Here is a 21,345-nt window from a genome sequence, read left to right as displayed (position 1 = left end):
GCTAAGAGTGTAGGTCGCGCTTTATCACTGTGCTCGAGAGATTAGCTCGCGAGCAAATATAGACTCTGGTTGAGAATATGAGAGTGCGGAAGTATTCAGAAGTCTGAAGATCCCTTTTCTCCTCTACCTCAAGGGCTTTTATAGGGGTGTTCTTGTCAAATCGAGCGTAACCATCACTGGGCCCCTGCCGCAGCCATTACCTGCCAGGGCTGCGTAGGTGACTGTTGCAACGTTCCTCTTGCTCGGATGGGTGACACGTCTTAAAGGGGCAGGCACGCCTTCGCCTGCTGAGAGATGTGGGTGCAGACTGTCGAAAGGATAGGGACTGTGCCGTCAGTCAAGGGACGTGGCACAGTCTGATCGGTACGGATTGTCAAATAGAAGCTTCTTGAGAAACGTTCGCGTTGCTCATTCGCGAGCTTAGGAATACTTTGGGGTTACCCTTACTAAGGTTGGTCTCTGGGGTGACTTATTTGCTTTGGGGCTGGAGCAAGCTGGTTTCCCTAGCTCGCGAGTTGAAGTAGTCTTGGAATATTCCCTTCGGGGTAGCTCGGGGGACCCGGAGCACGTGTTGTAGCGAGCTCCTCCTACAGCGAAATATGATATAGCAAGTTGTTCTATAGGCTCGTTACTTAGTCGTGACCAGGCTATGATGCTGAGTTGTTGCCCGTGCTGAGTCAGGTCCACGTGTCATCATTTCATAGGTCGGGTTAAATCATCCTCCATCAGTACCAAATAGAATTAAATCCCAATACCTAATTCATAATAAAAATCTATTTCCAGAATCATCCAATATAGGAATCTATCAAATCAACAAAAACATAATAAAGGGAAAGCTCATAAAATGAAGTGAAATAAAATTGTTAAACCATCAAGTTCTATTGTTAGGATTGTCAAATAAAGTCTAGTTGCCCATAGATACCTACACATCCTTGCTAGGTTCCCTTGACCCACTCTAAGGAGGCCATCTTATCTAATTACCTATATAGCTAGCCTTCTTTAGAGTCCTCCAATCAATAGCTAGACGACCATAGAATATGATCATTCCCTCCTTTTTGACTAACAATTATGTAGACACTTCAACTCTAGAACTCCACACTGTTGGAAGGGTTAGGATCCATCATATGGATGGATGAACCATGCTAGATGGCTGGGAAAATTTTCAAAAATTTCTTAATCCTTCTATGAATCAAATTCCCTATGTTTTGAAAAACTACATTTTTCAGGATCGATTTTGCATTGAATTGGACCATATTTTAAACTAAACAAATAAGGATATTTATACCTGATAAGGATACCACAAACGTAGATCTCAAGGTGGAAGTTCATGCCCAAATCAATCCTAAAACCAGCCTCCACTAAAGATGACGTAGTGTATAGGTGAAGCTGATTCAGCAACATAGTTTTCAACAAAAACTGTAACCCAACTGCTTGGATCGAACTGAGGAAGGTGAGCCTGAAATTCCTCTAATTTTTCTTGCAAAAATAAGAAGAAAACTGATCTCTATCAGTCCTTGAAAGCCTAGATCGTGATAGGGTTTCTTGGAAGACAAAAGAGAAGAAGAGAGAGTGGTCTTCTAGTCTGTTTCACCCTCTTCTTCTTATCTCCTTATGGAGCACTCTCCTAATCAAATTAGGAGATTATCCAAACCTAATTTGCATCTGAACTCTATTAAGAGATAAGCCTTATTCTCTTAAGAGGATGAGTGCCCCATACCCATTTTCAAACCCAGATTTCACCGAGAGCACATGAAAACTTAAGGCACTTGAGTTATTTTGTCCAATTTTAAAATTAAAAAAATAAAAAAAAACCAGAAAAAGATAAGTATCTTTAAGAAGAAACCTGAAAGCAAGAAAGTGCCAGCTTATTACATTCCATTTTAATACATAGAAGATATAGATATGAATGTATATGTCCGAATTTAATTCTAAGAAATAAAACTTATTGATTTAACATACTCCAGAAGACCAAATAAACAAAAGTGCTAGCCATTATTGTTTTAACCTGAGATTAGGGACCATAGTTTAGCTAGTCCTTTAAATCTCAATGATACACACTCTATAGACATTAAGATGCATATTTTAAGATCAAATATAGATAAGATCGGCCCATGATTTATGAGAATGAAAATCTTCAGACAAATCAAGCATTCCATGTAGATAGATCGGGAGTTTCAGATACCCTCCATGTCAATTCTGTGGTTATATAACCTTCCCCCCTTATAGCATCTGATGAAGCAAGGGATTCAAGTTCAGCCATTTCTTCTGGTGTTAGTTTGACAGATAAGGCTCCAATATTCTGGTTCAGATTTTCAATCTTGGTGGTGCCTGGTATTGGACATACATCGCTTCCCTGGTGGTGAACCCATGCTAATGCAAGCTGTGATGGGGTGCATCCTTTTCTTGTAGCAATTTCATTTACACGATCAAATACGGATTTGTTATGTTCAAGATTCTCAGGTTGGAACCTTGGTAGATTCTACAGCAAATAGATATACATGTTTCAGTAACTTCAGATCTAATGGAAGCAAAGTAGTGCTTACAGTTAATGGACAGATTTTTATAGAATACTGAATACCAAAGTCTGAAATAAAAATGGGCAAGTTTTTGCTTTTGAGCTTTGGGCTGTAGGAAATAAAAATTGGCCAAAATATGTTTTGAGTATTTTTGGTAAGAGGTTTTTTTTTTTTTTTTTTTTTCTATAAAACATTTTTAAGCCCAAAGCCATAGCCTAAAATTAATTAGAGATATAAGCTTTTCGACTTTGAAAACATAAACTCTGAAGCTTATCCAAACACAACCTTATTTAGTGATTTTTGAAAGTTTTATTTATCCTTTAAATTCAAGAATAAGATCAAGTAATGCAAATAATCAAACCCTTCGGAAGTCATTCTCAGTGAAATTCTCGACAACTTTGGGCCCTGATGAAAAGAATCCCCTTCCAAGAGGGCTGTATGCGACAATCCCTATACCAAGCTCTCTGAATAATTTAAGAATGTTGAAATTAGTTAGTTTCTAGCATACTAATTCTTCTATTCTTTTTTTTTTTTTTTGTAAATAAATGAATAAACTATTAATGTTGCAGAAGATAGCTTAATTACCTGCAGGTAGGAATTATGTCTTTCTCCACTTCTCTTGCCCACAAGGACCATTCCAACTGCAGTGCTGTTATTGGATGGACAGCATGGGCTCTCCTGATTGTCGAAGCAGAGGCCTCAGATAATCCAATGTATTTTATCTTTCCTTCTTCTACTAGTTTTTTAAGTTCTCCCATCTATTAATGCAGAAAAAAATATTTAGGAGATTATTAAAAGCTCTTAACCTTTCATCAAAACAAATCAGAAAAGGATGGAGTTATCATGATAGCTTTAGAGAGAGAGAGAGAGGGTCAAATTACATGGTTGGAGTTCAATCTGAAGTTACATAGTTCTATTATATATAATGATAGAAGTTCAATCTAAAGTTTGAAAATTTAATAATTGGAAAATCAAGTTTGAAAATTTAATAATTGATTCAACTCAATTAAATTAACAAATTTCAAGTGAGGAAAATCAATGTTGAGAACCATCTCTATTTCCATAAGGCTACGTTTGGAATCGTTGCAAATAAGTGTGAATGCAAATTTATAGACTTGTAGAGTGTAAAAAGGTATATATAAATTGCAAAGTTGGGTTAGTTTTGCACCGACAAGTTTACCTTCTTATCAAGCAGACTTTTAGTTGTCATGGATGCAAACACGAATTCCAATAGAGCATATGCCTTTTTTTTTTATAAAATCCCATTTGAATGCAAATTTACTTCTTTTTCTACTGATATACTTTTACATCTCATTTTGGATGTAAATATACATTGGAAAATGTGTTTTTTATCATTTGTCAATGCATAAATGAAATATTGCCAAGCACAGGCAAAAGTGAACCGATGCAAATTTACCCCGAACCAGGATTTACACTCCATTTGCATTGGTTCCAAACACAGCCTAAGGAAAAAAGTGATTGAAATAAGTTGGTAAACAATTATGACTAATGCCCATTATAACCCAAATTTCCTACTCACTTTTCCTACCCACCTTGAATTGCAGCTACACATCTCTCAATTCATAATAGAGATGTGTGGCTGCAATTCATAGCGGGTAGGGGGTGGGTAGGAAAAGTGAGTAGGAAATCCCTTTTGGTTACATTGAGTTTGCATGGCAGCGCCCGATCGTCCTGTGATGTCCAGTAAAAAACATCTACAACATTTCCATCAGATGGAAGTACAAATCATAATTACAAACAAAACTAAACTGGATGCAAATTAAAATGAACCCAAGTTAAGATTTGCATTAGAAACAGAGCCTAAAGCTCGACTAAAGATAAACAGCAACAAAAATAAGGTTATTTTATTGGATTTGTAAGAAGAGGTGTTAATGGACTAGCTTTTGGTTGGACCATATCAAAATCAATTTAGATGGATTGAACGGATTAAAAAGACATATTGAATTGGACCAGTCCAGATTTAATGGTCCAAAGTATTTATTGGATTGGATTGGACATAGTCCATCTATATTGGATTGGGTCAGATTGAACCAATATCCAGTTTATTGAGAGAAGTTATGAATACAGGTGTGTTGATGAAGTGCATGTTTGAATTGGAACCAATCTAAATTAAAATCAATTTGAACAGATTGAACAGTCCAAACATTGAAAGGGACTAGTCCAAATTGGTCCAAAGATTCATCATCAGATTGGATTGGACCAAATCTAGTCCAATTGACACCCCTAGCTGTGAGATAAGCAAATTTCTCCTCATCATGTTATCCATAGAAACGAATGAAATGGGGAGATTAACAAGACTTACAGTAACTTCAATAGGAATTTTGGTATCAATGCGATGCTGGTAATAGAGATCGATACAATCAACGTCAAGTCTCTTTAGACTGGCCTCGCACGATGCCCTCACATAAGCTGGATCCCCACATACATCCATCCTTCCATCGACAATACCTCTGATCCCAAACTTGGTAGCCAACTCCACTTTCTCTCTTACTCCCTTCAAAGCCTAAATATGGCAGTGAGTGACAAATGGAAACAAGTAGTAATTGAACTCTTCAATTCTAAGTATAAAATTAATTAATGAACTTCAAATAATTCAAGCTAGCCTGATTGATGTTAAACAAGTATACAAATAAGAAGAGATGGAACCTTTCCCAGTAGGATTTCATTAGTGAAGGGGCCATAGATGTCGGAGGTATCAAGGTGGGTGATGCCACAGTTGATGGCATGGTGGATGAGAGCGATCATGTCTTTCTCTGGCTTTGGAGGTCCATAGAAGGCTGACATCCCCATGCAGCCCAATCCTTGGGCGGACACTTCCAGCCCTTGAGAGCCCAACTTGATTCTCCCCACTCTATCCATCTCTGATATCTTTTCCTGTTTAGTCACACACTCACACTCAGACCCACATCCACACCCACCAAATTCATAAACTGTGTGTGACTTCCTGCTTTCTTTAACCTCTGATGCATTTATAGGGAACATCTTTGTCGTGGCGGCTATAAAAAAAAGTACAGTAAATCAAAAAAGTAGGTAGATGAGATGATAAACAAAGTCGGAAAGTGAATTTGAATTTGAATGCCATTAAATCCTTTATCTTAAATTTGAATATCTATTTAGTTTACAAGTTAACTTTCCAGATAGTTTAACAAAAAATGTTTCTCAAAATCAATTTGGATTTGATACTTAAATAAATTTAGGGCCCATTTGGTGTGTCCTTTTAGGAAGATCTTCCAGTAATTCTGACAGTCAAAAGACGTATTGAGCTTTTGCATGAATATCTGAGCAGCCTGAAACACATTTGGAAGATATACGTCTTTTTGTGTCTTTCCATGCGAGAACAAAATGCAAAAAGCTTCATTTAGAGATTCCTGAAATCAGCCTAAAATTGGCATTTTGCATCTTTTCAGTGCTCCGGCTTTTGGTCGCTAGATCTTCCACGAATCAAACGGAGATAGACCGAAAATCGGTCTGCCCGGCTTATAAACAGCCAAAAGATGCACCAAACGGGCCCTTACTTTTTCCTACCTAGCTATGATATATTTTTTATCAATTTGTACTAGTTTTATGTAGATTTGATGAGCTTCAAATTGAATCAGATTTGAATGCATGTTTTACCATATGTTTGAATCAAATTCACAAAACCTGTTAAGATCTTTCCCTCAACTCTCAATTAATTTCTCTCTTATTTTAATTTATTTCAAACACGACATAGCGTTGGGGAAACCAATAGAGTTAGCTTCGATTTTCTTGATTTTCAAACAAGAAAATCAAAATCGAAGCTAAATGATGTAAAGCATGGCCTACGCGTTGTCCTATCAATTCCATCACAATCCACAAGAGATGAAGAACGCCACTTACTAGTCAAACAGTCAACTTTGGTGGCTAGAGTAAGGGTCCACATGACCGGAAAGGGTTAAAATGATTGAGGCATTTTTCTTTTGGTCTGTTTTCAACCTGTCATATCTTAATATTTAAATTTTTTATGTTTCACGTTGTTCTTTTAATAGTTTTATTTTCAGACTTCAAAACATTAGAACTACGACATTCTTAGGCTCCGTTTGGTTTACAGGAATAGGGATCCGGAAACGGAATTGAAATGGGCTATTCTGATTACAATTGTTTGGTTGGTGGATTAAATGCACCAACCAAACAGTTGGTGGATTATATATATATATATAAACTTGCAAATATCTCAACCATTAAATTGTAAGGTTTTTGGGAATGTTCAATGGTTTCACCAAACATTTGTCTAATGAATATGTGAGCAAGATCATATATTCATATTCAAATCCAACACCACCATGAAAGAAAAAAGAAAACTAAAACAATCACATTGTGCAATGCATGATTAATTCCAATGCATATATATATATATATATATATATATATAACTGAACATGCAAATATCTTAACCATCAAATTGCAAATAATTTCTACCAATGCATATATAACCCATAAATAATATCTCATTGTGTATTTGTTTATGCCATATCTTAAAACAAATATCCAATGCATCCCAAAAAGATAAATACAAAACGATGCAATCGATATCCAACTAGTCCATATATCTATCACTGTCTAATAGGAATTCCAAGTCCAAGCTAGTATTTAGAGGCAAGTTTCATATTCAACCATGTTTTCCTCAATTCTAGCTTGAGGGCATAAAATGTTATTGACCTATTCTCTGATTGAGATATAAAATCTATCGCCTTCCCCGAATTTGTATACATCCTCAAATACTTTATCATTCTTCAAGTGAGAGATATTCTTCTCAACTCCATTTTCCAATGACTTAATTCTATGGGCAATTGTTTGCACTTCATCGAAAATTATAGACTTATTATACAGGGGTTTGGCAGATCTAATGAGAAACTGATTTAGCAAATGAAAATGAAAAACATATGGGTTCAACAAACGGTAGTGATAAGGAAAAACACCATGTTGTTGGAAGGGTTAGAAATCGATTTCACATGGCCGAACCAGGTTTGGTGGCTGGCCGAATTTTTAAATTTTTTCTAATCAAACCTAGGAATTGATTTCTTGGCGATTTTGAAGTTTGAAATTACGGGATTGATCTTGCACTAAATTGGACCAGATTTGAAACCCAAATTAAAACTGATCATACCTGATACGAAGACCACAATGTGCAGCTCCCAGAGTGGTAGTTCACATGCAATATCAGTCACAAAATTGGCCTCCAACTAAAGACGATGTAGTGTGTACATGAAGACGATTTGATAACACCGTTTCAACGAAACTGATTCTCAACTTGCTTAGATTGATGTGGGCATGTAAACCTGATATCCTCTAATGTTTTTCTTGCAAAAACATAGTAGAGAATTAATGAAAATCAGTACCTATTACAGCTATATTGAATTAGGGTTTCTAGGAGTCAATGGAGAAGAGAAGAGAGCAATAGATTAGAGAGAACAAGTGAATCTACCCCTCCCCTCTTAGTCTCTTATAAAGCACTCTCCTAATCTAATTAGGAGCTGACCCAAATCCAGTTTGAATTAGGATTTTATCTTTAATTGATAAGCATTAACTTCTTAAGAGAATGGGTGCTCCATACCCAAATCCATTCCCATTTTCAACCCAAATCACATGACAAATTAAACTGTCATGTAATCTCTTAACAAATCATATTAGTAATAGGCCTTATGTCAATTTCTTTAATGGTTTAGGTCCCAAGGTGTTGTATAGCCACTTTGGGCTTAAATATTGTATGGTGTGGGCCCTACAAAGGCTTCACACAAGTCCATAAGGGTTCAGCCCTACCTCTAGAAGAGGTTAGGCCGAATTCACTAATGGGGTAGTGAACCCTTGACCTAATCAGCTTGGGCTTAGTTTGGGCCCAACATTTCCACATAAATGATCCCTGGATTCAACCACTATATGAATACCCAAGGATAATGGACTTATGTAAGATAAAGCCCATCAAGTAATTATCCCTTTAATGGCATTTACACTTAACTTCTTGGCCCATAATCATCAAAACACTGCCAGAAGGGAAGGACATCTTCCTTGATTGCACAACGCAGTGTCACACTCTCTGTTTGGATGGATCCTGGGAATAAAACCTTTTGCAAACCTTTTTCATAAAATAGTAATATAGCATGTAAATACATTTTGAAAATCAAATTTCAAATACAGTTGAAATCTATTGTTGACAATTTATGTTTCCATTAGAGAGTGTAAACCTTGATATTCACTTTGTCTTACAAAGGGGTTGATCCTATCATTTTGATTACCCACTCAAGTAATTTCTTAAACTACCCCTACAAACCTAGATATTTTACCCTTGATGGATCTTACCAGTTGGCATATCAAAGACAGGTTAGTCCAAAACATAGTGCAGTATCATAATCAAGTTTGGGGTTAAGTGCAACCTTCCAATTTTGCCCATCTATCTCCAAGGTGTAAGGCATAACTGGAAATTGGTGTGGGTTCATTATTTCTTATAAACACCCATTGGTTGTGCTTGGGGTCTAACCCTAGGAGCTTAGACGAGCTACTCCAATAGTTTGGCAACGCACTAGTGTCAACCTTGTTAAGATCAACTCTACAAATCTATCCGATGGTTGAGAACATTCTAAACTAACACGAGTTTCAAAAGCATCTAGTTTAAGGAGTAATCCACAAAAACACACCAATAAGAACATGAAACAATAATGTACTTTATTCATTTACTAATAAATGTTTATGTACATCAATCTAATTGGAGCTGAAAGCATACACTATCTAACAACTCCCACTTGCACTTAGACCAAATCAGGTATTAGCCTCAGTCTCATACTATCCATGTGTCCTTAAAACACTTTCTATGTCAGTGGCTTAGTTAATGGGTCTGCCACATTTTCTACTGACGCTACCTTATGAATTTGGATGTCTCCTCTATGAAGAATTTCCTATAGAATGTGATAATTCCTCTCAATGTGCTTTGTCTACAAGTGGGCTCTCGGCTCCTTAGCCTAAGCAATGGATTTAACATTGTCACGCAACAGTGGAATGGGTAATGTGCTAGATGGTACTACTACAAATTCTTAGATGAATTTCTTCATCTATATTGCTTTCTTTGCAGCCTCACTTACGACAATGTACTCTACTATGAACCCTTGTTTGCTACTTCTCCAACTGGTTGCATAGGATTCCAACATAAAGATGTATCCAGATGTTGACTTTTTATCATTTGGGTCTGACTGGAATTTGGAATTTGTATAATTGTCCATCTGCAGTGAACTACCATAGGCAAGATAGTAGTTTTAGTTCTTCATAGGTGTTTTAGTATGTTCTTGACAGCTATCCAGCACTCTTGTCTTGGGTTGGATTGATATCTACTCACAAGATTAACAACTTGGGCAATGTCAGGTCAAGTGCACAACATAGTGTAAGTACATGTCGTTCACCACGACTATGATTGCAATGAAGGTATCAAATCAGAACCACAAAAACACCCATGGCGACACGTAGGCCAACATGGACATGCGATGAGCTTAAGGACATCTCGGGCCTGTGATGCACTTAAGAATCGTTGTACGTCTACAACAAGCCAAAACTACTCGTGATGAAACAACTAGTCGATGACGGAGTAAGTGGGCCAACATGGCAAATTAGCTTTGATGTCACCCACATAATATCAACATAGGGGACTCGTGAAGGGAAGTAGCACACGTGCACTATGGAAATCCTTGGATGAAAGGAAACTTCATCTTGCGTGACACGTGGCAAACCTCCAACAATGCCCTCTTGATAACCAACACTAAATCGAATATCCCCTTTCCAAATAAGAGTCAAATCCATTTTGGTTCCTTCCCTTCAGGGCCTCAGGATATCCCCTTATAAAAAAGGGCATAGAACAAAACAAACACATGATTCTATCAATAGAAGATCCTTTCCTACCTCTATTACCCGAGATCCCCTACCCCTTTCTTCATCCTTCTAGGAGACCACCGCTCTCAACCTTACCATACCACTTAAATCAAAATCTCTAGTTGAAACCTTGGTCAAGGAGGATGGCCACTCACAGAATCAATGTTTCCCCTGTCCCAGAAGAATATCCCAACAACTTCGAGAATGCTAACTTAGAAGTTGAGGACCAAGGTGGTCAAGAAACCACTGACCATGCTGATATTAAGATCTTGGCCAACAAAATATATGAGTTCGAGATCCGTTTCGACTGCCTGACCACATGCAAACTGAGATGAGGAATACCCTACAACTACTCCTACAAAAAACAACAACAACTAAATACTCCCCATTCACCCCTTCTGTCCCTTCTGCACCTGTCCCTACTAACCACCCTAGAGGCCTAAATCCTAGAGTGACTAAACACCCCTCTGAAGCCAACTTTTCACCAACACCAAATACAGTACACAGGACCCGCCTCTTCGTCGTCAAACAACCCCGCATAGTTCCATGAGATAATACGATGGCGGAGGCACCCATTAGCCGAATAGAAATAAAAGAATATGTCCAAGGCCTAGTGGAGAAGAGCCTAAACAAAACCCAACCTACGCTTGTGCTCCAAAAACCTTACTCCAGTCATATCTTATACAAACCATATCCCTCTGGCTACGTTCCCTTGTAGCAACCATAGTATGATGGGTGTAGGTATGTACCGCTCACTCAGGCCCTTAGAGAACACCCAAACATCAGGATTAACACCACAGAAGCACATGCGAGCAGCTCGCAATCAACCCCCACACTGCGATGAACCCGTAGCACACCATCACCTCTGCGATGAACTTGAAATACATATCACAAAATCATGATAAACTCGTGGTTCACCGAGTTCAGTCAGCACCCAAACCTAAAGAAACCACAACCGTAGGTCCCAAGTCCACTTGAGTGTGCGGTGAAGCTACGCCCGCTAAGGCGTGTGATGAACTCACAACCCATGAGCTTGCTCGTGACAACGGGTCAGAAGGGATGCAGGTCGAGCCCATGGCAAGGCTTGCATATGTCTAGAGGCACATAGACCCACGACAGCAAAGGACCTTGCGAGCCTCCACGTGGAATCGGCAAAGCACCAACCGCCGAACGATGACATCACCAATGCCACATAGGATTAGTTATAGCGTACAAAAAGGTAGTAGCGCACATGAGTAATGAGGGATCTCGAAGATAAGGAAAGCCAATCCTTGAGAAGATTCTCATGAGATACGTGGCAATACCCCAGTAGTGCATCCAATAATTGTTAGCGAATTAAATATTCACTTCCCCGATATGAAGCGAATATCCTCATCTCCTACCTTTTAGGATCTCGGGATCTCCTCCACAAATAGAGATCCCCTCATATTAGAATTCATCGAATCCTAAGCATCAGCCACCTAGTACTCCTGAGCATGCCCTAACTCTCTAACTCTGCATCCTTAACCTAGAGACCCTCACTCCCCTACTCACAAGACCTTTCTCTGTCTTTCAAATAGACCACCTACGCCCAAGCCTTACACCTCCTACAACGGGTAGAAAGGGAGCCCAGAAGAACATGTCAACAAATTTGAAGATCCGCTAGGAGCGTTTTCCTTGGACGGGGACTTGAAGGTTCAGGAGTTTTCTAAATCTCTAACTAGACCATTGTATTCGTGGTTCTCAACTTGGTGGCAGGGAGCATCGATTCATGGGAAGAGCTTGTAAAGAAGTTCTTATCTATGTGGTTCACACTCGAATAGATACTAATGATGGCGGACCTCCGCAATACCAAACAGTGTGTTGGAGATGACCTTTTAACATACATCATGTGATTTCAGAAGTTAACGCACTTAGTCTTCAAAGAGTATGTGACAGAAAAGGGCTTTGTGGAGCAATGCATCCAGGGGATGCATCCAGCATACAAAATTCGGATCGAGAATGTCAAGGTCGAAACCTTCAGCCAACTCTAGAAGTGCGCTGAGAAGACAACACGAACCGTTGCTGCCCTGACATCACAACCAATTACACCAGGATCACTGTACTCTAGGAATGAAGTACATGCCATCGATCGCAAACCCCAAAACACCAAAGGGCCCAACCAAGGGTCATACTACCACAACGACAATCAAAGCTAGCGAAATGGCCCACTACTACCACCCCCTCCTGCTTTCCCCTACAACAATAACAAAGTAATGATGATCATGAACAAACTCGTGGAAGACCGTGTGATCAATTTACTGCCACCACCGACTTGAATTGACCCTTAGAAAGAAATGCATGGGGGGAGGTGGTGTAACAATCACCAGCCGCCAAACCATGACCTGATGGACTGCTTCACCCTTCAGTGGTTCTTTGTGTAGAAGGTAAAGTTAGATGATTTTGTTAAAAGAAAACCAACGCAGGTGGAAACCGATCCCCTCCCTGTGTACTCACAAGGAGGCAGTACAAACATGGTTGGGGCGTCAAGCAATGACCACGTGGACATGCTAATATAGCATTTTGAATAAAACACAGACCTGCAGCAGTTTCTCAACAAATAGGGGACCAATGCCACGGTGCGGTGACTAGCTATCAAGGCATTAGCAAAGGCTTTCAGGATACCACTTGAACCTCATCGAATAGACAGGTCCAACGTAGAGTTCACTATGGATGATATGCCAACAAGGGATCCTCATCACAACTGGCCCCAAAATGGCAGGGCCAAAATGCGGCATTCACTAATCAATCAAGGAAGTTCCATGAACCTAATCTCTCTCCACACCCTAAAGCTCATGAATATATAGGAGACTGTTAGAGGACTGCCTATGGAGGCCACAGATTTCAACAGGAATGCGTATGTTATGAAAGGGTGGCTTGAGTTGCTAGTAGTCATTGGACCTTTCTCTATTAACCAGGAATTTCAGGTAATTTCTAATAAAACGGCATACCATGCCCTATTGGAGCGCTCGCTGATACACAGCTAGACATTAGTTCTGTCCACTTACCACTAGTGCATAAAAGCCAAGCACAAGGGTCGCACCATCAGGATCGCAGCAATGCGCATCCCATTTGACAAATCAGAAGCCCACCTGCAAGATGCCATATACTATACAGAGCTTGTTGAAGAAGGGGAAACTCAGGTGATAAAGATAGAGATTGTGTGATTACCAGACCTAATGAATAAGCCACCAATAACTTCAGAGAAGAAGAAATGATCTAGGTGTATACAGGTGACAGACAAAAACAAAAGGAACTATTATACCATTATAGAAGAGTATGAGGAAGTTGACGCACCAGGTAGAAAAAGGTCATTCTGGAGGTATGATTTGTTTCACTTCCTTTTGATTTATTTTCAAAAAGATTTTATTGATCATTGTAATCAATCTAGTTTCACAGTCAGGGCAACCACGTTAAAGGCACAATCATGAAATTGCCATGCAATAACATCGCAATGCTCCCATCGCAAATAGAATCTGAACAATCACGACAAAATACAACAATACTAAAGGTACACAAATCAACATTCTCAAACTTCAATTACTAATAGGAGAAATAATGAGACGATGCTAATAACAGGACCATCCTAGACAAACAATGGAATACTATGACGAAGTCCACATGCCTCCTAAGCACATGCAAGACTCAAATGGCGTCATGGAAGATCCCCTAGAAGAAATTGACATGGCTACCGAAGGAATGGAAAAGAGGTCATTGTATGTTTTGGCCAAGTTGGACCCTGAAGAAAAGACAAAAGTGTCAAACCTCCTAGAAGGTACTAAATGTTCACCCTAATCACAAGACTAGAAGCCCTATCAAACATAACTAAATGACTTACTCTCCCATTAGCAAAATTCCAGAATGTTTCCGCCTGGTCGTACGACTAGTTTCCTGGGCTGGACTTGGTTCTGGCCAACCATTCACTCTGCATTAATCCCAAGTTTAGGCCTGTAAGGCAACCACAGTGTGTTTTCAAATAGGAAATCACCTTGAAGATCAAAGAAGAAGTCGAACGACTCTTGAAGGCGGGCTTTATAAAGCCAATCACTCACCCGCAATAGTTAGCAAATGTCGTCCCAATCAAGAAGAAGAACGGCCAGTTAAGGTTAGTATCCAGATTCCAACACACTAGCCTATAGTCATTAGTAAAGGTCTAGCACACTAACTTCCTTTCTCTCTTACCCTAAGTGTTGCATAGATTTCAGGGACCTGAACAAAGCCTGCCCTAAGGATGAGTTCCCATTGTCAAATATGGAAATCCTTATTGATGCTACGGTTAGGAACCATCTATTCCCTTTCCTGGATGCATACAATGGCTAAAATCAGATCTATATGGACCCAATAGATGCACCCCCAGAAAGCGCTTTGGTTGCCAATAGGGAACTTTTACTATAAAATGATGCCCTTCGGTTTGAAGAATTCTGGGGCCACATACCAAAGAGAAATGACGAGTGTCTTCCATGATATGATGCACAAGGAGTTAGAGTGTTCTGTGGACAACATCATAGTAAAGGCCAAGAAGAAAGAGGATCATTCTAAAGTATTGAGGAAAGTGTCTACATGATGTCGAGCCTTCAACCTTAGCCTTAATCCACTTAAATGTGCATTCAGAGTGCAATTGGGAAAATTCATAGGTTATCGAGTCGATCACACTAGAATTCACCCATATGAGAATAAAGTAAAGGCAGTCCTCAACTTACCACCCCTAAGCACCAAGTCACAGTTGAAAACGTTCTTAGGAAAGGTCTTCTAGCTCAGAAGGTTCATCCCTAGTCTAACACATACAACATTGCCTCTCCTTAAGCTCACTACAAAATCCGTGGAGTACCAGTGGTCGGCATAGAATCGACATGCTTTCGACCAATTGAAAAGCTATAGCAGTTGAGAATTTAAGTTATACATAGCATCCAACTCAGAAGCTATAGGTTGTTTATTAGCCCAAGAGAATGACAAAAAAGTCGAGTGTCCCATCTATTATGCCAATAGAACTTTGAAGCCGGTAGAGAAAAACTACTCGCATATGGAACAACATCGTTTAGCATTGATCTTCACCACACAAAAATTCAAACATTACATCCTAGGCTAGAAGGTGGTACTGATAGCAAGGAAAGACCTGATCAAGTACTTCATCAATAGGCCCCCACTCTCTGGAAGATTGGTCAAATGGATGATGCAACTGAGTGAGTATAGTATTGAATACACCTAACCCAGGGAAATTAAATGTCAAGAGGTTGTAGATCTCAGCTGCCTTCCGCACTAGTGACGACTTCAGCCTACCAGACAGTAGAGGAAGAAAAATGGATCTTAACCATAGATGGTAGTAGCACTAATTCCTCCATAGGAGCTGGAGTTGCATTGACCTCGCCTACCGGATAGACTTCAGCCTACTCCTTTAAGTTAAACAGTTATGCCCTTAGCTCCAATCAGATTGATGTATCTTTTGACATGAGTAAATGAATAAAGTATATAATTGATTCATGTCATTGTGGTGTGTTTATATGTAATACCCATAAACTGGACACTTATGAGACTCGTGTTAGTTTAGAATCTTCATGGTTGTTGGATAGATCTAGGGAAATTTATCTTGCCAAGGATAACACTGATGTGCCACCAAGTTGGCTGCGCTGGCTTGCCTTAGCTACCAGGGTGAGACCTAAAGTACATGCAGTGTGGGTTTTCTTGAAACCCTGAACCGGACCAAATTCCAGTATTGCCATTGACCTTGGAGATAGATGGGCAAAACTGAAATGTTACACCTGACCCCTAGATTCGCTTATGGTACTACACTATGTGTCCGATTGGGCTATCTTTGATATGCCAATCAGTGAAATCCTTAGAGGGGGTCAAAACATAGGTATGTTGAATCAGTCCAAGAATTCATTTGAGTGAGTGATCATAGTGACAGAATCAGCCCCTTTGTCAGACAAAGTGAATGATAGGGGAAATACACTCTCTTTGATGGAAACCTAAACAGCTGGCAGTTGATTTCAAATATTGAAATTTGTTTTTGCAATACATATTTATATAGATACACACACACACACACACACACACACACACATATATATATATATATATATATATATATATATATATATATATATATGGTTTCAAAACGTTTGCAAAAGGTTTTAATTCCCGAGATCCATGTGAGTAGAGAGTGCAGCACTGTACCTTGCAGCCGAGGGATAGGTCTTCTCTTGTCGGGCAATGTTTGATCATTATGGGCTGAGAAGTAAAGTGTAAGACCATTGAGGGTAATACCTGATGGACTAATCTTGCATCTGCCCACAGTCCTTGGGTATTAATAAAGTGGTTAGACCCAAGGACCATTTAGTGTAAATGTTGGGCTCATTAAGAGCTCATGGTAATGGACTCAGGGGTTCAATGTCTCCTACAGCGAATTCGGCCAGGCCTTGTAACAAAGGCTGGGCTAAACCCATGTGGCTGATGTGTAGATCAATGTAAGGGTCCCACGCCATACAAAGAGAGCCAACTGGGTAGCAAGTTAAGGGGTAAGTGAGCACATAAATTTAATGGGCCTAAGGCCCAATTCGAACTGGGCTTAAGTTAGTTAATTAAATGGGGCAAGATCTGATTTATAATTTGATTAGGATTAGCTGAAGGATAAAATAAGTCTTATCTATTTAAGAGTCCAGACCTAAATATCATATTTGGATCAACAAACTCTCTCCTAACTAGATTAGGAGGCTGATCCAAAGAAGACTATAAATAGGGGGTAAATTCCTCAATTTTACACACAATAATCTGCAGAATTCTCTCATATTCATGCCATCCCTACCCAATTCGATCTCCTCTTGTGAAATTGATCAAGAAAGGTTCTTGATATTGTTTCCTGGTTGAAGAAACAATCTGAAGTCATGCTCACCAGCCCTGTTTGATTCTTTCTAAAGAATCCCAGTTCTTGTTGAAGAGACATCCTACTGATCCTGATTCATCACACACTATGTCATCTTCAGTGGAAGCGGGTTTTGGTCTTCTCCTTGGGCGTGAACAACTTCATTGGGAGTCATTGTTACTTCGTATCAGATATATCCCTCTCCTCCCTTTTGGTTTCAGATGTGGTCCGGTTTTGGATTCAAGAACAAACCTTGAAAATGCAGTTTTCTAAATTATGGAATGTGATTCCCAAATGGGAGAAAAGAAATTTTTGATAATTCGCCCAACCATCCTACAGGGTTCGGCCATCCATATGATGGATCTTCCATCCCTTCAAGGGTATCAGAGCAAGGTTCAAGTCTTGAACCGAATTAGATCAGATCTGGATCTGCAAAATCAGTTCCCAGTTTTAGGCGAATGATCTAAAAATAAATCTTTATTATTCTGTTATATATTTAGAATTTTTCTATTTATATTTCTTGAATTTTGGGTTGTTCGTATGGAGGAGATCAAAATCTTTTTATAATACAAGAAATCTGTGCATCTGCATTCTCTATTTATTCTTGGTCTGTAATTACTTTTCTTTTAATTTTAGACGGAATGTATAGGAATTTGATTCTGATGTAATATTAATAGAAAAATTAGGTTTTCTATTTTATTTCATTGAATATGAAGCCGGAAGCACGAAGGAGAAAATTTTGCAAATTTGGGTTTGGCAATCTACGATTTGTAGTTCTGGAAACTGCAAGGTTGCAGCCTTATGAACAGCCCTCTTTCTATTGTTTACGGATTCTTGATTGTCATGTATCAGTTTCTTTAATTTCAGATCATGTTTCTTGAATTGGATCTTGAATTAAACATCAAACCCTAGACCCATTCAAACCAGATTGGACCAAACTGGTTGGAATGAATTTGTTGTTCGATGGGGGCTATTCTGAGCCCTAAAATTTCCTTCATGGGCCAAGGGGTTGATGGTTAATTGCAAGATGCAATTTGGCCCACATCTGTAAAACCCAATGTTGATTTGTTAAAACTGCTTTAGCCCAATTCAGCATAAATGCTATATGGGCCGAACTGATCTTTGTAGTTCAGGCCATATACCTAGATAATATTATTCAATAATATTATGGGCTTTAAATGGGCAGAAAAGGTTTTTAAATTTTAATTATGGGTTTTACAGTTATTTAATTGATTGGATTAATTATGGATTTCTTGCATGTGATGTGCTACGTACATGGGCCATAAGTACTTGGCCTATATTAATTCGACAATGGCTCTTTTGAACACCATGGTTGAATGCACATCATTGCCATGGTACCCTTAAGATCATTGGATGATCTTCGTTTCTCAGTGGGGCCCACTTCATTTTCTCCCCAAGAGGAACACCCCAAAACCCTAACCATTTTGAGCCCACTTTGAATCTAGCTTTATGAAAGTCAGTGGAAGCCACTTTGGTTTGACCTAAATCATATCTTGGGGATTTTCGTTCCCTCCATTAAATATAAGTGCATGTGATAGGGAATTTCATATGATGAATTCACTAAAGGCCTTCCATCATTAGTATGAAGGTTGCTAGTATTGATCGATAGAGATGCACCATAAAACTGGACTATCCATCTGCTAATGCAGTTGGCTGGATTGCTTCATGAGATGATAGGGGCATCATAGACCGATGTGGGAGGGGCCTATCCTAAAATGGAAGACTCTCTCATGGTACCTTGGCATTTACAAACATGATGGGTGAGAACTTACTGGACAGAAAGGTTTAACCTAAAATGGCTATGAACATTATCTGACAGAGGCCAAAGGGCAAGCCCATAAGACGAGTGGATAAGATCCTTCACAGAAGGTGGTGGGGTTTTGCAACTGAAATAGTTGGTGGCTCCATGCACCACTTGTGGTTTCCCATAGTTCCAGAGACAACTATATCTGTCACTAGGATTGGAGGGAATCTCGGAGATGCCCAAAATGGAAATGAAACATAGATTAAAAGTCCTTTCTATGTCATGACATGAATCAATTAGGTTGTGGACTTATAAATCTGCATTGCCTTTATCAAAAATGGCAAACGGAAATTTCACCAAGTTATTGGATGATAACAAGCTCAAGGGACCTAATTATGCTAACTGGTTCCAAAACCTTATGTTGGTTCTGACGTCCGAGAAATTGGACAAAATTGCTAAGAATCTTGCTCCGGATCGTCCGGGTGATGGGGCTTTTGAGGCCCAAAGGATAGAGTATCAAGAATGGGAAGAGAAAAATTCTCTTGCCTAGTGTTATATTATAGCCTCTTTAGACAATCTGATATAATGACAATTCAACAAGATCGAAGTGTCCAAAGATATATTGGATAGTTTGAAGACTGTGACCGCACAGATGACCAAGAACTGGAGGTTCTCGAGTCAGGGCTAGATCATGACACCAAAATTGATGCTATTCTCAATTCCTTACCTCTGTCCTTCAATCAGTTTATCATGAATTACAACATGAATAAGCTAAACATTAACCATCAGGAAGTCAGCAATATGTTGCAGATGGTTGAAGAACTGATTAAGAAGGATAAGCTGATAGCCATGCTTGTTGAAGGTGGAAAATTAGGTAAGAAAAAGTGGAAGGCTAAAAGGAAGGCTTAGAATAAGGGTAGCAAAACTAAAAAGCAGAAGAAAGATAAGGCATCCTATGCCTGTCACTTCTGCAAGAAAACCGACCACTAGAAGAGGAATTGTCCTCAATATCTGGAGACTAAGAAACAATGTATGTTCGATTCCTTCATCATAGAGACCAATCTATTGGTCACTTCTGCTTCTTGGTGTATTGACTCTAGGGCTTCGACTCATGCGTGTAACTCACTACAGAAGTGACACTTTACTTGGGGACTTATACAACTGTTGCAGGTACGACCATAGGCACTGTAGAATTAGTTTTCAGAGAAGGGATTATTGTACTAAAGGATTGTCTTTTCATACCTACTTTAAGAAAAAATTTGATTTCTGTCTCAAAATTGTGCATGGATGGTTATTCTATTTTATTTAGTAATGTGATTACTATTAAACGGAATAACAAATTCCTAGCATATGGGGAACTTGAGAATAGTTTCTATGTTTTCCATCCCTCTCTAGAAACCAACATTACCAAAACTACGTCAGAAATAATCCCCAAGAAAATAATCCGTGATACAGTTAATCCCATGTGCCTGTGGCATTATCGACTTGGTCACATTAACATAAATTGTAGCACATGGTTGGTAAAGGATGGTCATTTTGATTTTCTAACTGTAGAAAATCTTCCAACCCGGGAACCTTGCTTTCAGGGCAAGATGACGAAACGGCTATTTACCAGTAAGCCTGAAAGATCTACAGGCACACTTGACCTGATACATACTGATGTATGTGGTCCCTTGAATGGTAAGATACGTAATCAACACGTTTATTTTTACCGATGATTATTATCGGTATGATTACGTGTACCTAATGAAACATAAGTCTAAATCCTTTGAAAAGTTCAAGGAGTTTAGATAAGAAGTCGAAAAACAGTTAGGGATAGAAATAAAAGCCCTTCGATCAGATCGAGGTGGTGAGTATCTCTCTGATGAATTCAATGGCTACTTAAAGGACAATGGGATAGTATCACAATTAGCCCTTCTTGCTACACCATAGTTAAATGGTGTGTTAGAGAGGAGGAACTGGACCCTATTGGATATGGTCCGATCACTTCTCATCCACTTAGAATTACCTACATCCTTTTAGGGATATGAATTGGAGACTGCGATTTACGTGCTGAACTAGGTTCCAACCAAATCCGTTCCGAAGACTCCCTATGAGCTTTGGACCAGGAAGAAACCAAGTGTGAGAGTAGAAAATTTAGGGTTGTCCGGCAGATGTTAAAAGAACTAGTGTTGACAAATTGGAATCTAAGACCAATCGTTGCCTATTTGTCGGTTACCCCAAAGGCTCTGTAGGTTACCTATTCTGTGATCCGAAAGAACAAAAGTTATTTTGTAGTCGAAATGCTTGTTTCTTAG

The 21,345-nt window shown here is 39.1% G+C and overlaps 1 protein-coding gene across 1 annotated transcript; it reads right to left on the bottom strand.

Annotated features, from left to right (window-relative positions):
• Window positions 1–1,822: 1,822 nt before the first annotated feature.
• On the bottom strand, window positions 1,823–5,488 carry LOC104587985 (putative aldo-keto reductase 2). The gene is made up of 5 exons (XM_010245771.3): window positions 5,184–5,488; window positions 4,840–5,040; window positions 3,102–3,274; window positions 2,878–2,980; window positions 1,823–2,479 (listed from the first exon to the last, which is right to left on the bottom strand). The coding sequence occupies exons 1-5, from the start codon at window positions 5,394–5,396 to the stop codon at window positions 2,144–2,146; spliced, it is 1,026 nt and encodes a 341-aa protein (XP_010244073.1). The 5' UTR covers window positions 5,397–5,488; the 3' UTR covers window positions 1,823–2,143.
• Window positions 5,489–21,345: the final 15,857 nt, after the last annotated feature.

Source organism: Nelumbo nucifera, chromosome 1, assembly GCF_055504915.1.
Source record: "Nelumbo nucifera cultivar China Antique chromosome 1, China Antique-T2T, whole genome shotgun sequence".
NCBI classification, from domain to species: domain Eukaryota; kingdom Viridiplantae; phylum Streptophyta; class Magnoliopsida; order Proteales; family Nelumbonaceae; genus Nelumbo; species Nelumbo nucifera.
This window is presented reverse-complemented; position numbering and strand designations above follow the sequence as displayed.

What these genes read in the sequence shown, in the direction of transcription:
- LOC104587985 (XM_010245771.3), bottom strand. Translation starts at nt 5,396, where the DNA reads ATGGATAGAGTGGGGAGAATCAAGTTGGGCTCTCAAGGGCTGGAAGTG. An exon ending in GACATAATTCCTACCTGCAG is followed by an intron (nt 2,981 to 3,101) that starts GTAATTAAGCTA and finishes TAAATTATTCAG; the next exon opens with AGAGCTTGGTATAGGGATTG. An exon ending in CTGAGAATGACTTCCGAAGG is followed by an intron (nt 2,480 to 2,877) that starts GTTTGATTATTT and finishes TATTTGCTGTAG; the next exon opens with AATCTACCAAGGTTCCAACC.